Here is a 16,881-nt window from a genome sequence, read left to right as displayed (position 1 = left end):
TTTGTGCATGATTTTGGAAGTTTGTAGTAGTTGGCCTAGCAAACAATCTGAATCTCGAAGTGAATGATGACAACATGATTCAATTCATAGAAAGTTTCCCTGAAGAGTTGACCAACGAAGAATTTGTCGAACTGGAAGAACAACGTATTGCAGAAGAGGAAGAATGAGAAACAGGAAGAGGTAGTTAAACAATTTACAGTGAAGAGTTTTGCGGAAATGTTCTCTGTAGTTAGCGATGGTCTCAGAATGAAGACATGGACCCAAGTGTTGAGCGCTGCTTATTAGTAGAAAGGAAAGTACATGATGCATTTGCTTGCTATGAAGAAATTTATGATGAAAAGAAGAGGAATAAGCAAAGCAAGATTTTTGGTGAGTATTCTCCTGTTTTACAGTGGCAGCAAAGCACAGTACAGTTTCATGAGGTTTAAAAATTAAAATGACAGTATACTTAATACGGTTTCCTATAACTCTGTTGATTTAATATATCGACTTATGTCCGACTCGACTTACGTCCTGCCGGATGGAACGGGAACTCGGACGTAAGTCGAGGGATGACTGTATATCTTTTAAAAAAAAACACATTGTATCCCACTCTACACAGATTTGGTTACAATTAATTGATAAATTAAAGTATTCAAAGTTATCCTACAATTAATTGCATTGGACCAATTAAGATGAGCACTGATGTGCTAGGCACTCTTAAAACTTTCATACATCAATAAAAATGCAATCATATGGTCGAATTGACGTGAATCTTGTAGTGTGGGCTGCATAAGCCACACAACAGCACATCCAACTGAAATGGACACGTGGTGCCACTGGTATATACATATATATGAGTATTTATTTTATTTTATTTTATTTCTATATTCACAGAAATAAAATATTTCTGTGAATATAGTTTTAATCATTACTCAAAAATGCTAGCATAATTGAAAAATGTTAATTTATGCTTTCTGGAGTAAATTAGGCCATTATAACAAGTTTTAAAAAAGCTTCTATTAGTAATCAAAGTCAATCATATGCCATATTTTGCAAATGCAGATATATTGAAAATAATTCAAAAAAGATTTCAGTTTCAATTCACAATGAACTCAGGCTATTTTGCTTGGCAAAGAAAATTCTGCAAACAGATAGAGGGGACAGCCATGGGTTCACACTCTCCCCACCCCTGGCCAACTTCTTTATGAAGACTTTCTGAAGAGAAAGCCTTAAACTCAGCCCCACAAAAACCCACTGTTTGGTTTTGCTATGTTGATGATGTGTTCGCTATTTGGCCATATGGCTCAGATACACTCCACTCCTTCTTAACACACTTAAACAACCAACACCCCAGGATCCAGTTCGCCTTGGAAAAAGAGGAAAACAACAGTCCCCCTTTCCTAGACACTCTAATCACTTGCCAGCCTGATGGATTCTTGGTTTTCTCTGTTTAGAGAAAACCCACCCATACAGGCAGATACATTCACCAGCAATCCCCCCCTCACAACAATATTGGGCTATAAAAACACTATATAACAGGGCAAAATTAATCTGTTCAGATAACGATGCCCTAACCACTGAACTAAACCACAACCTTAACACTTTCTTAGCCAATGGCTACAACCTCCCAAAAAATATTAAAATCAGTTAACCACAACCCCCCCCCACCTTCCTTCATAACAAAGATTACACTAAATCTATCACCATTCCCTATATCCGGGGCATCTCAGAAAAGTTAACCAAAATCTTAAAAAAATATGACCTGACTTCTTGTTACAAACCATATAAAAAATTGGCATCCCTTATCTGCTTCACCAAAGACCAACCACTTCCCCTAGACCTACCTGGGGTATACCAGGTCCCTTGCAGCTGTAAACTGTCCTACTTTGGCCAAACAGGCAAGACAGCAAATGTCAGGATTTCGGAACACAAAGACTACATCTGGTTTCACCAATACAGCCACTCTGGACTTGCAGACCATGCTCTGGATACCCGTCACAGAATACTTTGGAAGAAAGCCACATTAATACACCGTGGCAATTTTAAATATGAAAGATTGTTCATGGAATCAGCATCAGCTCTAAAAAACTCTTTCCAAACCTCAACAAATTTAGGTGCATGAGACTGCCCCAAATTTGGGAATCTTGCATCTTAAGAACTTCAGCCCAACAGCCAAGACAACCCAATATAGTCCACTAGGGGGCACCTTTAGGACTCTAGGAACAACAGCAGTTTTCTCTCTTCTGCTTCATTTGCTTTTTGTAGTGCCTGCGTGCATGTGTCATTGTTGTATGTTCCCATGTAGATGGCAATGTGGCATTGCTGAAATATAGGAGGTATTTATTAAAGTTTCTTTTAATTAATATTCCAGTATACATTGTAAATTCCTTAAATAATATAATAGTCATGTGTTACCAACGTATAAGCCTATCTACAAGAATTCAAAAAAGAATATACAGAAAATGTGAAGACGCCATCAGTGATACCCAATTTGGCTTTAGAAATGGTTTGGGAATGAGAGAGAGAGAGAGAGAGAGAGGCTCATTTCTGTTCTCAAATCTTATTCCAAAAACGTTGTGACCAAAACAAGGAAGTATTAATTTGCTTCATTGAACTTCGAGAAAGCATTTCACAGAGTCCAACATACTAAAATGATTGCACTATTAAAAAGAATTGGATTAGTTGGTGAAGACATCAGGATCATTGAAAACTTATATTGGAACCAAAAGGCATCTGTTCAAGTTGATGACATTATTACAGACTCTATTAACATCAAACAAGGAGTAAGGCAAGGATGTGTGCTGTCACCTCTTCTTTTTAACATACTGTATACTTAGAAGAGCCATATTTCAAAAATTCTTAAAAGGAAGAGAGGAAGGGATTAATGTGAATGGCAAAATCATCAGTAACATCCGATATGCTGATGACACAGCTCTCCTGGCTGACAATGCTCAGGATCTTCAAAATCTTCTGAAAGTAGTGAATGAAGAGGGTGAAAAAATGGGATTAAAAATAAATATCACCAAAACTAAATTCATGGTCATAAGCAAGAAACCAATTCTTAATTCAGCACTTTCTTTAAATATGAAAAAAATAGAAAGAGTAGCAAAGTTTAAATATCTCGGATGCTGGTTAAATGAAGAATGCGATCCAGAAATGGAAATAAAAGTTAGAATTGAAATGGCAAGAAAAAATTTTCTCATGATGAAATCAACATTGTGTAACTGCAATTTAAATTTAGAGCTTAGAGTATGCATGGTTAAATGCTATATATATGGTCTGTATTGCTGTATGGTGCAGAAACTTGGACTTTGAAGACAACATCAATAAAAAAAATTTGAAGACTTTAAGATATGGTTATACAGACGAATGTTAAAAATCCCATGGACAGCAAAAACGTCCAATCAAGAAGTACTGGAACAAATGGGAAATCACTTTTAGATACCATAAAAAGAAGGAAAACTGCATATCTTGGTCATCTACTTCGTAATGAAAAATATAAGATACTTCAATTGATTATAAAAGGGAAGATAAACGGAAGAAGAGGACAAGGAAGACAGAGAAAATCTTGGCTGGTAGACATCAGACAGTTGACTGGCATGAGCTCTGAAAGACTGTTCAGAGTGGCTGAGGATTGCTTAAAATTTGCACAGGTGGTTGCCAACCTTCAATAGGAAATGGCACTCAAAGAAAATATATTAGAGATGAATTTCAAATTGAATTCAATTTGAAATTCAGCTATCTTCTATGAATATGTCTTACTTTAAAGGATTAAATTAAACTTATGATATTACTGTTGTGTTTAGGTAATAGAAACTTTTATCTCTTAGCATCAAAACAGAAAGCTTCATAGCATCCTATCTGCAGAGTTAATGTCATAATTTTACTTTATGCTTATGCATCTAAAGGAAAAAAATTGCATCTATTTTTTAAAAGATGGTAGGTGCCATAAATGGAAAATATCTTGCTTTCCTTTTACATGGTAGATCCAGTGGCTTATTACTAAATAATGCTCTAATAAGACAGTTAATACTATTTACTTAACATATTATGTCTATCGATTGCTTGTATTCTTTAGCCAGTTTGCTCCTGTTTATGGAATAAGAAACTTGAGTTTTTGGAAGGAAAAAAAACTCTGTTGTCACCTCTATATGAAACCTTTGGTTGAAAATCTTTTATAAAGGTTCTTCACATCGCAGTTGGAATTTAAACTCATGCCTTTTGAACCAGGACAATGGCATTATGAAAGCTCTTATGTGTGTGTGTGTGTGTGTGTGTGTGTGGAAAGTTTTTTTTTTTATATATACCTTGAGTGTAAAATACATTAAAGATACCAAGAAATTTTATACTTGGTTTTAATGCTTTTCCCAAGTAAGCAAAACAAAGTTTTGCGCATGAAATATATTCACATTTGAGCTACTTGTATATAGAGGCTGATGACTTCATATCACTTGCCTTAGTATGTATCCCAAAATGCAAACCACACCATTTTCAGGTGGGTATAATGCAGGGGTCGGCAACCTTTTTGGATTGAAGAGCCATTTTTAAAATTATATAAAAAAAAAAAAAAAAAAAAATCAGCTAACGCCTTTTTATTCCTGTATACGGGAGTAGGCGAGGCCATTTAGCCCTATCTAACTTTTGGAGACTGAGTGGGCAGTTCAATCTCCACTGGTACCCAATCAGAGACAGATGGCCCAAAGCTATCACTAATTAAGCGGTACGCAGTGAAGAGAGATGGCTCAAATGTGCCGCCATCTCGTGGTCCCTAACACAATATATTTAATGTCTGAAATAATGTGGGTTCTATGGTCGATTTTCTTGAGTTTACAGGACGAAAAACCCGAGTTTCCTGGAGGAAAAACCTGCTTGCCCGTGCCAGAGATCGACTAACTCGGGAACCGGTCGAAAAAAGGCTTAGAAAAATTTCCTCTAGTCGCTGACTAGACTCGAAATGAAGTCTTCCTTCATGCGGCCAAGTGCGGTGGTGTGCAAACGCCACATCCACTGAGCTACACAGGCTCTTAAAATTATATCTGTTATAAAAAAATTTAGGGAGCCGCACACAGGGATGAGTAACCAATGGTCCACGAGTTGCATGCAGCCCTTTCAGGTTTTTTGTGTGGTCCACAGTGTTCGTTTTGTATGACAGAATTAGTATATTTTAATTAAAAATCTATTTTATGAATGTTGATTTTTACATGTGGATTTATTTGTGCAGGTTAAAAAATTAAAATATAGCTAAATAATGGAAAATAAATTAATACTTATCAAAGAAAAAGAAAATATTCTTTATGCGGATCGAACCGAGTATTTGATTTACTATTTAATTGCTCATCACTGCTTTAAATTTAGAAACTAATTGAAAAATATTATAATTAAATTATTTCTTCAGTTTTTTTTTTTTACAGTAACACGTTATCATACTTGTAAAACACAGAGGTGGCATGTCACACGAAATTATATGATATCTTTAAATATTAAATAATAAAACAAAGATTTGCTCCTCCTTACAAAAACATAGATATAAAATCCAATAACATACCTATTTCTTTAATATATATATTTTTTTAAATTTAAAATATCTTCTTAGTGCGACTTTTGCTGTTGAACTTCTTGGGATAGTTTCTCAATATGCGGCGAATACGCCGTAATTTTCATTTTCAAACATGACGAAAGACTCATGTTGTTTAGTTGGTTTCTCAACTTACTTTTAATAAAATTCATATTAGAAAATATTTGCTGACAGAAATATGTCGATCTGAAAATCGATAGAAGTCCAAATGCGTATATTTGAAATCACTGAATGTAAGTGTCTGGTAAACAATTCCACGTGTCAAATACAATTTGATCTTGCTTTTTAAGATCTTCTATTTCAGACCATTTTTTTGTATTGCAAGGGTAGATTTTTTTGTCTTTCCAACTCCTCCAGGTCAGCTTGAAGATTTCTAAATTTTGAATTCCATAAATCCTGAGTTTTCAGGTCCTCTAACTGAAGTTGAAATGCAGCCTCATCAATTCCAGCATAAGCTGAAAAATTTAATTTGGCAGGATTAATTTCAAGTAGTCGCAATGAAAATGACATAGTTGCCTTGTTCTTTCTAAATTCCTCAAATCTCCCATTAAATGCAGATCGCATCTTTACCACAATTTCTTTGAAAAAATTTATTTTTCACTTGGTTAGATTATAATAAATTTAGTTTAATCCTTTATCCAAGTGTGAGCAAACAAAGTTTGCGCCTGAAAGTATCTTCAGGACTGGGGTAAGGTAGTACAACACAGGACAACTCGTTGCAAAGGTGGACCAAGCTAACAACCTCCTATCTCAGTATCTCCCATAATGCAAAACACATCTCCTTGCAGATATGTATAATGTTATGCATTAAAGGAAGGGCCACTACCCAGACTAGATATCTGGGTAGTGGCCTTTATAAAAGTGGCCCTTCCCTTAATGCATAACATTATACATATCTGCAAGGAGATGTGTTTTGCATTATGAGGAGATACTGAGATAAGAGTGATGTTAGCTTGGTCCACCTTTGCTACGAGTTGCCCGGTGTTGTATTACCTGACCCCAGTGCTGAAGATACTTTCAGGTGCAAACTTTGTTTGCTCACACTTGGATAAAGGATTAAACTAAATTTATTATATTCTTTGAAAAAGGTTAAATTTATGGAATTATTATCAGCTTGTTATTGTTGATATTTCTTCAACGTAGGAAAATGTAATAATGTGCCTTTCTCTAAATCTGTCGCAAACAAATATAATTTTTGTTCAAATGAAATCACTTCTTCTGAAAGCAAAACTGCTGTATTTCCCTTTCCCTGTAGTTTCTTAATTAGTGCATTTAAATGGGAAGTCATATCCACCGTAACGTAGAATTTTTGTAAAATGTAAATAGAATGTAAAGAAGAATTATTGCATATGATTTCAAAGCGTTCAAATATGAAAGTATTAAATTTTTCAGCATCGCATGTACTATTTTCAATTGTAAAATATCCTTGACTTAATGTAAAATGTCCTTGATTAAATGTAAAATGTCTTTAATTTATTGCAAATGCTAAATTTAGGGTTTTTAGTCTTTAATTTAATAAATAACATTAATTTTGCATTATTCAAAAATAGATTGTTTAATAACGAAAAGAGCTGCAATTATTCATTCAAAGAGCCGCAGGTTGCCGACCCCTGGTATAATACAATGCATAATGAGAAGGGCCACTACCCAGACTGGTTTCGACCTTTATTTGAGGTCTCAGTGGGAGCCAGACCCGGGAGAGATACCAAGGTTGAAGTAATGCAGAAGGCATATCTCATATACAAGTAGACAAAAGGTGCTTGACCTTCTTAATAAAAATCTCTGGATGAGAGAAAGATGTATAAAGTTTTTTTACCTTGGGTGTAAAATACGTTAAAGATACCAAGAAATTTTATACTTGGTTTTAATCCTTTTCCCAAGTAAGCAAAACAAAGTTTTGCATGTGAAATATATTCACGAAGTCATCAGCCTCTATATATAAGTAGCTCAGACGTGAATATATTTCGCACACAAAACTTTGTTTTGCTTACTTGGGAAAAGGATTCAAGCCAAGTATAAAATTTCTTGGTATCTTTAACATATTTTACACTCAAGGTAAAAAAACTTTCTATATCTTCCTCTCATCCAGAGATTTTTGTTAAGAAGGTCAAGCACCTTTTGTCTACTTGTTATATGAGATATATATGACTTCTGCATTACTTCAACCTTGGTATCTCTCCCGGGTCTGGTTCCCACTGAAGAGACCTCAATAAAGATTGAAACCAGTCCTACCCTTCAATTACCAGATTGGCAAGGTAGGTCGGATAAATGATAGATTACTTTGTGTGTGTGTGTGTGTGTGTGTGTGTGTGTGTGTGTGTGTGTGTGTGTGTGTGTGTGTGTGTGTGTGTGTGTGTGTGTGTGTGTGTGTGTTATGCTGTTCATTTCAGTATGAGGCTGTTTTGCTGGTAAGAATATAATGCATGTTGAGTTCTTAATTTTCCTACTTTTTTTATCAAAGCATTCTTCCTTTTTTTTTAACTTAAAAAAAGGACTTCCCTCTCTTGTTTAATCATGTCCTGCTCTGGAAGTTTGTTATTTGTCAAGTCTTTTCAGTTTGAAAAATTCACATGTACATTCTGTATTATTATCTAATTTTATTAAATATATGAAAGTATATATAAATGAAAGATACTACCTGCCCTCATTTTTTTTTACTTGACTAGCTGAATTACTTGGCAATCACATGACCCATAGTGATGTATGAATTTCTTGCTCTGTGTGAATCAATCTGTCAAGTGTTTCAGCACATTTATGTTTGTCTTTTATTGAGACATTTCCCATTTAAACCGAAGTAAATCTGTCTGGGGTGGGGTTGAGTAGAAATTTTAATTGGGGAATGTTATGTTACTATGATATTGCTAATTTAATAAAAAATAAAATTTTCTCTCCTTGCTAACATATAGGAATGGTTTTTGACTTGTGTACGTCAGCAATGCTTCAGTTCACATGCTTCTGTGAAGGAATGTGCACAACTGTTAAGTCGGCTTACCTATGAAGATGCACTTGCTGTGATGATATCCAAGGTAAAATGCACATAATTCAATTTCTTGAAATCCCAATTTAGTTTGTTTTCGTAAAATAATATTAAATTGTTTCCATTTTCTATGAATAATTTGAAAGTTATTCACAAAACTTACCACTCATTTTCACTTAAGTTGGTTAATGATAAAACAAGTGATATTGGTTATTACTTGTTAATATGAAAAAAAAATCATTGGGGTCAGGGGGAAGAAGGATGTTTGATAGTTGAATGCGAGATGAAAGATATAAGTAAAAAATTTTTGTAATAGTTGAATTGTAAAGCTTCATGAATAGCTTATGGGACTCTTTTTGCTGGCTGTATAAAAAATTTATTTGCATATTTTATAATATACTTTAACATGGGTTAATGTAGGACATCTATTACTCATGGAGAAAACCTTGCAATGTTGGTATACTGGTTCCTTTTTATTCCTCTTCCATATCCATTTCCCCCCCCCCCCCATATTCTTCATCCTGCTTCTCCCATTTTTTTTTCTCCTATTTTCCAGACCATCATCATTGGTATTCAATGCCTTGCTGCCAAGTTTGGCATGTCATGACTCATGGATATCTAGAAAGCATATCTCTGCTGTGTGCTTGCACTTTTTTTTTTTATTCCCCTGCTTTGGCAAGACAAACAGGCCTTGATTGTATTACTAGGATTAATTGGCTGGTGGACTTGCTAGTCAACTGTGTTGTAGTAAGTCCTCATACTCATGGTCTGGAAACAGGTCAAGGCTTGCTGTAGTGCTCATATGGTGGAGATAGCCCTGGCATAACTTCTAAGTAGAGATACTGCTTGCCAGTTTGTTTAGTTGCATGGGTGGTGAGTGGGGAGCTCAGGCACTGAATCCTTATCTCCTTTGATTTATTTTTATTAGCAGAGTTCTCCACAAATCATTCCTACAATGGATTTGTTACAGATTCTGCCAAACACTGATGATCTCAAGACCTTTGTAGAAATATAATCCAGTTGCATGCAAGAGACAGAGACTTCTTTAAAACCTGGTGAGGATCCCACATTCTATGTTTTTGTCATCCTTGTAAGTGGCCATGTCCCATTCCAACAAGTTCCATTCATTACTTACAAAGAGGCAGTTACCATTCACCTCTCAGTAGGACCTTGTGTCACACTGCTTCTATCTATTACATGGAGCAGATATATACCAGTTTCCAACTCTGTACTCTGATAGTGGATTTAAATGTCCACAATCAGAGAACAGACCACGAACTAACATCAGAGAAAAGGTTAAACAGATGCTTGCCAACAATAATCTTTTCCTCTTAAAAACTGAAAGTAATACTTCTACATATCTACCTGTATATTCACTGCTATCAACTTAATTTGTTCCCCATCCCACATAGAAAATAACATTTAAACAGTGATCTGTTTAGAATGTTTGCTAATCAGTTAAAAGGATGAAGAAAAAATTTCTGATGTGTACTGGGGTACTGTTTGGGACTCTTTAGTGTGATTTCTGGGACATGTTTTCTTCCACAGTAGTGGTGATGAATAATCTTAGTTATCTCTGGCATTTTGTTAGTGCAGATAGGATTATTAGCTAATATTTCTAAGCAGAGCTATTGTAACCCACTAAGCAACTAACGCAGAAGTGCCTGTGAGGCAAGTTTGTAAGGCAGCAAAACTGGCTAAATTGTATTTATGTCTGTCTGTCTATCTATCTATCTATATATATATATATATATAGAGAGAGAGAGAGAGAGATTTTTTTCCTCTTGATTTTAAGGTTGGTATGTATGCCCTAACAACAATCTTGTTTCAAAGACAGTCTTTTTCTCAAGGGGCAACCAGAAGCAGTAACATTTGGTACTTTCTATAGAAGCAGACACAACAGGGTTTTTATTTCTTTTCTCATCATCATCATCAAGTTCCTGACACGTACCCTCAAGGGGGGGGGGGGTATACAGGATATGATAGCACTACATGAAAAATTTACGTCAATACTAACTTCCTATCTACCATTTTCCTCCAAATCAGTCTGTTACTTGTCAAGACTCCAACATTATCAGATCTTATTTTTCTATCGTCTAAGGCACTTTGTACCGCATCGATCCACCTATATCTTGGTCTTCCTCTGGGTCGTTTTCCTGCCAACCTGGCAGAGAACACTTGTTTTGCTAATCATTCCTCGCCCATTCTGTTCAAGTGACCATACCACCTGAGATTAGCTCTGCAAACGCATTCCTGGATGCTGACAATGTCAAGTTCTTTCCTAACATCCTCATTTTTAATATGATATTGCCATTGATGCCATCTGTTCATGCCTCTAATCTTTAGTCATTAAGAAGTCAGTGATAAGACTTTGCTTTCCACTATGTAGCAATTTTTTTATCGAGTTCATAATATGGCGCTAAACAAATATCCAATTGTCTCGTGAATTTTCCCAAGCGCTCCATCGAGGGATCATTATTCGTAAAATAACTTCCTAACTTTCTTGCCAAGTCCAATCCTTCTGCTAATTTCTTTAAACTGAATTCTTTAACGGATTCATCACAATCAGAATCTTCAGCAGAACTTTCCCTGCCATTTGGTTCGACGCAATCTATTAATTGTACCAGCTCCTCCTCTTTTAAATCTGTTTCTCCATCAATTAATTCACTAATTTCGTTTTCAACCATATTGCAAAAGCCCTCTCCTCAAAAATGTGTGCGACGCTTATTATACAACATAGCTCGGTATCCACTGGAGGTAAGAAATTTTGTTCCGTTACGGCTTCAAGCCATATTTTTTTCCAGCATGCATTCAGCGTAGAGGGTTGTAATTCCTTAATGGACAGAGAAATAATTTTTACACAATTCAATATTGAAAACTCTTTCCACGCTTGAGGCAGTGTCATGTTTGGATTAGATTCCATTTTTTCCAAAATTAATTGAAATGTTTCACCGAATATATAATATGACTTAAATGTTGATATTATTCCTTGGTCGAGTGGTTGAATAAGTGAAGTAGTATTAGGCGACAAAAAAGTTATTTTAATATTCGGATGGCTTAAATTTGTTGGGTGGCCTGGTGCATTATCTAAAATTAGTAGAATTTTGAAGTCCATATTCTTTTTATTTGTGTAACTTTCTATATCGGGTACAAATATTTGAAAAACCAACTTTCAAACATGCTAGCTGTAACCCATGCCTTTCGTTGGCCCACCAATAAACAGGTAGGATGGACTTGTCGAGCTCTTTCATCGTGCGAGGATTTGCAGATCGGTTAATAAACATTGGTTTTGTCATGTAATCACCTGATGCATTACTACAAAACAGTAGAGTAATTCTATCTTTGGAAACTTTGAATCCAGAAGCTGATCTTTCATTTTTCAAAATATAGGTGCGTTTTGGCATTTTTTTCCAATATAACCCAGATTCATCCACATTGAACACCTGGTCTGCTCTGTAACCACCTTCTTTAATGATTTTTAAAATTCTGCTGGGTATTTCCGAGCAGCTTCAACATCTGCTGATGCTGATTCTCCATGGATTTTAAGATTATACAAAGAAAATCGCTTTTTAAAGTTTTCGAACCAACCCTTACTGGCAGAAAATCCATGCTGAGAGATTTCTTCTGAAGAATCTTGATCTAGTTCTTTTAAATGTTTATAAACTTTGAGAGCTTTTTGCTTAATAAGGTGTCCATCCAAAGGAATTTTCTTTTGAGTGCAATCTTCTATCCAAATCAATAGAGATTTCTCCATTTTTTCTATTAGAATATCGCGAACACGAGCAATGCGCTTTGCACTTACCGTTGACCCAGCAATAACACTTTCTCGGATTTTATGTTCATTTTGTTTGATTGTGCTAATTGTTGATTCATTTAAATTCAGAGTCCCTGCAAAAACTCCTGGTTTTTCTCCAATTTTTAACCGATCCAAGATTTTAATTTTTTCTTCGAGAGAAATGAATTTCCTCTTCAATGTTGGTTTTTTCCCTTTCGTTGCAATTTTAGTGGCCATTACAATAAAAATAAACTTTTACATTAAAAAAAAAAGCATTACATATATATCTGTAACTCAACAAAAAATAAACTGCTCTGCTTGAGAATAACACACTTATGATTTTAAATGCACTTTCCTGGCAGAAAACAAAGACAATTTTCAACAATAAACACTTTATACAGTAAACCCTAGATGGCAAAGCTATGGCACTCGTGAGAATTTTGCTGGCACGTCAATGATTTACAGGTGATATCCTTTTATACGCTTATAAATTATTCAAGTTTTTTTTTAATTGTTACAATACGTACAAGCTGAATTTTGTTTTACACAAGACTGCAGCTATAGAGACATTTTGGTGCAGTATTAACAAAAGATCGCATGACCCAAAGACGAAAGCAACCGACAAGTGTTGAGTTGAAATGCTAATTCTCTTCAATCGAATTCCATAACATCTGAAACTGTCATAACAGCATTCACTCTTAGTTTTAACACATTCACAACAGGGTGTCATTTATTGTTCCAATGGAACTTCTCATTACTGACTGGCTCAAATCACACAAATGTTTCAACCCTTGGTTGAATTTTATGGCTTCTTGTTTGCATTTGAGGTGGCAGGCGAACTCACACATTCATTATATGGCATGTTTCAATTCTTGGTGGTCTTTTATTTTAAGTTAACCTTTGTGATCTGTCATAATGACATCGAGAATTTCAAATGCAATAAAAAAACACTTATTTCATAATTGAAAAATTGGACAATAGTTTTTAGTTAGTTTCTAGTTTCTAGATACTGTGTTTCAGTGCAACATATGGTTTTGCTTAAGTCTATACAGCGTAGTTTCTGTGAGAGGGGAGATGTGATTTATTAGTTAGTGCCGTTTTTATTTTGTCTCTAATTGCACTATTTGTTGAGAATGACACAGACTGCAAAAGCCCTCTTACCTTATTCAGCGATACAATAAAACTAAATTCGATAACTACTTGCGCGATACAGGCAGACACAAATTTAACGAAGATAAAATTTGATTTTTAAATCCCACGATGAAAAATATGAAAAATAAATAAATAAAGGGTTACTAGAAATTGTAGACCGCGTTCTATCGAAACTGTGTTGAACAAGGGATACCACAATTTGTAGACCACGTTGTATAAGTACCACGTTATGCGAAGGTTACCTGTACTTCATATGCAGACTTTGTGTTCTTTGTTTATATGTGGGCAAAGTATTAAACAGATGTATAATTTTTTGGCAAGTATAATTTACTTTGTAACCAAGTGAAAAGCATTTTGACAAGAGTCCTAATATTCATTTTGTTATCCATTTCTGTACCCCCCCCCCCTCTAAAGTTACTTTGTCATCTTCAAATCCTAATGACATCTGATCTGAGCACATTAACCAGATGTGATGTAATCAGGGCTTTGTGCAATGGGATCACTGCTCTTTAAAATATTTCTGCTAGTTGATGTCCTTCTCGGTATTGCAGTGATCCTTTGGGTTGTCTTTACAACCTTTGCAATGTCCCTGAAACATGAAATTTCTATCTACAATCACTCCAAGATTGGTCACATTAAGCTGCCAACATTTCTCCACTTTTCTAGTTCAAATCCTGCTGAAGAGCAACAACATCAGTACAATTACTAATAACCCTCCCAAGCTTAACGTCATTTGCAAACAACTAAGTATATATCTCCCTGTAATCCAGTGACATTATCATTGACTCAAGTTCAAGAGTAATAATACGTAAACAGAAAGCTAATTTCCAGTCCACTCTGCTAATCTGATATCTAAACACTCTTTCACAGAAAGCAATATCCTCTCTAAATGCCTGCATCTGTCTGTTTATGTTCAAATGCAGTCGATATCTTAAATATGTCATAAATATGTCCCTTATGTCATAAGATGTACTCTAAGTATCCATGTTTTCAATGTTATTTTACTCAACTTGAAGGGTATCGATATAACAGTTTTGTGGTTAACTTTCTCCTTACTAATTATCAGAAAAGTACAATACAGTCAAGAAACTTAATCACTATCTTCTTTTGTTTGCTTGTAAGCTATTATGACAAAAATGTTATGAATTTCTATATATATATTTTTTTTTTTAAATTTTTTTTTTTAAAAACAATATGCTCTCAGAAGGTTTCAGTGATTATATTTTAATTTAAAAGTTATGTAATAATTGTAACAATTAATAAAGCTGATACAGAGATAATGCAGGATAGACACTAACAGAGTGAACACAGTATAATGGTTACCAACTTATATGGCCAGATATATGGATATGAACTTGGGATTGAAAATATTACAAGTTGTGTAGGACATTTATGGAACTGTACTGCACTACAGGAAATTGGTGATGATTTTGGGATGATGGTGGGCATGGTGAATAGGAAGTTGAAGTTCAGAAAGGATGTTGTAAAAGTTCATGAAGTGGCTATTCTTAGTCAGATAGATAAGGTCACTTGAACATTGAAGCTCACACTGTCAAGCAGTAAGGAGACTTATCCTTCTTTATAAAACTGATACAGTCTGAACCTGTTGTGTACAAAGGTGATCACCTGTTGTTTTGGATGAAGTAGGGTTACAAAAAGTTATTGATAGGCAGAAAAGAGGAGATATAATGAAAAATATATTAGCTATTAAAGGGTTTTATTTCATTTATTTTTATTTATTTATTTATTTATTTTTGAGAATGTTATATAAGTGTAATGGATTGAACACAACAGTCAGAGAGCTGACTGTTGTGTTCTTAGTGATGAATTAAAATAGAAATATGATAGCTATTATGTGAATACCATTTATTTAGTGTGGGTCTCTTGGGTTGACTCCATGGATATTTCCATGTAATAATAATTAATACGAAATAACATATTGCTAGATTTGCTGCTTTCTTCTAGTACATGCAGCATTACTCTTCAAATAGAAAATCAAATTGCCCATTGCAATTAGATAAATGGTTGATTACTATATTAATACGACACTGCATTCCCACTAACTAATATGAAATAACATATTGCTAGATTTGGTGCTTTCTTCTAGTACATGCAGCATTACTCTTCAAATAAAAAATCAAATTGCCCATTGCAATTAGAGAAATGGTTGATTACTATATTAATATGACACTGCATTCCCACTAACTTTTGCAAATTTGTCATGTTTTGAAAATTTTCTTTAGTGTCAATCTTGTAGAATCTCTTTACTCATTTATATGTTTCTGTCATGTCCTCTGTCATTGTTAACTAAACACACCTTCAGTCTATCTTGGTTACTCAATTCCGGATCCATTCACCATCTCCTCAATCACGCGTAACCATATGACCAAATTTTTGCACAGTAGTCAGGATGTTGCGATTCTACTTGTTATGTTCTTTAAAATCCAAGTAATCCTTCGAGTTATTTTGTCAACTTTTCAATATGTCTTCTGGATCTCGACTCCCTCTCCACTACCATCATCACCTCCAGATCCCTAGTTTCATCAATTTCCTGCAATCCAGTACCATTAGTGTAATGTACAACATACAGGCTAGTAATGTTTTCATTCCAAAATGTATAACTTAACAATTATCTTTTGCCCATGCAGCCAGTTTATTTAAATCATCCTGTACCATCACACCTTTATTAACTATTGTCCTTCCCAGTTTTGCATCATCAACAAGCAGCTGAATACACTTCCCCCTTCCTTAGATTATTTTTTCACTCTTCAAATAATTCCTATTTTCTTTATGTGTGTATGTGTGTGTGATTAGAAATTGAGAATTTTATTGACTGTTGTTGTACTAGAGTTGTAGTGACACAATTTAAAATTCTTCTGTTACTTGTATTTTATCATGCTCTATTGTTTATTTGTACTGCTGGTATCAAGGTGTAAATTGTACATGAGTTAAAATTTTAACCATGTAAATTACTTTTTTAATCATGTCTATTTGAATTTCTATTCTTAGTCAGATAGAAAGACATTTCTTGTTAGCTAATTGCAGAAGTTAACAGGAAGGAAAAGTTCTAAAGTTTAGACACAATATAGAATCATGAATAGTAAGGAGCCTGTGTGGCTCAGTGGAAGTGGTATTTGCACTCCTCAGTGCTAAAGTGCCTGAAGAAAGAGGGTTATTAGTTTGATTCTAGTTGCCAACTACAGGAACTTTTTGATTACTGTGCTCAAGTCTGGTCCCCTGGATTTCTTGGTAATGAAGAAGCAGTAGAGAGGATTCAGAGGTGAGTGGCCTGTGGAATGCAAAAGTTGGTTGATAGGAGAAAAAGAGGGAATATGATAGAGACATTTAAGTTGCTTAAAGAGTTTTATGGGATAGACAGGGGAAATGTTTCAACACTTGGCTAGAGGGACCAGAACAAGG

General features: G+C 34.8%; 1 protein-coding gene across 1 annotated transcript in view; it reads left to right on the top strand.

Annotated features, from left to right (window-relative positions):
• Positions 1–16,881, top strand: part of htt (huntingtin) — a 1,164,033-nt gene that overhangs the window by 792,011 nt on the left and 355,141 nt on the right. The window contains exon 38 of the mRNA XM_090393484.1: positions 8,464–8,583. Within this exon, the coding sequence (XP_090249610.1) occupies positions 8,464–8,583 (120 nt within the window). The remainder of the gene's footprint in view (positions 1–8,463; positions 8,584–16,881) is intronic.

Source organism: Typopeltis vanoorti, chromosome 5 (assembly GCF_054136105.1).
Source record: "Typopeltis vanoorti isolate ZY-2024b chromosome 5, IOZ_Tvanoo_1.0, whole genome shotgun sequence".
In the NCBI taxonomy this organism is placed as follows: domain Eukaryota; kingdom Metazoa; phylum Arthropoda; class Arachnida; order Uropygi; family Thelyphonidae; genus Typopeltis; species Typopeltis vanoorti.
Note: the sequence above shows the minus strand (reverse complement) of the source record. Positions and strands in the feature narration are given on the sequence as shown.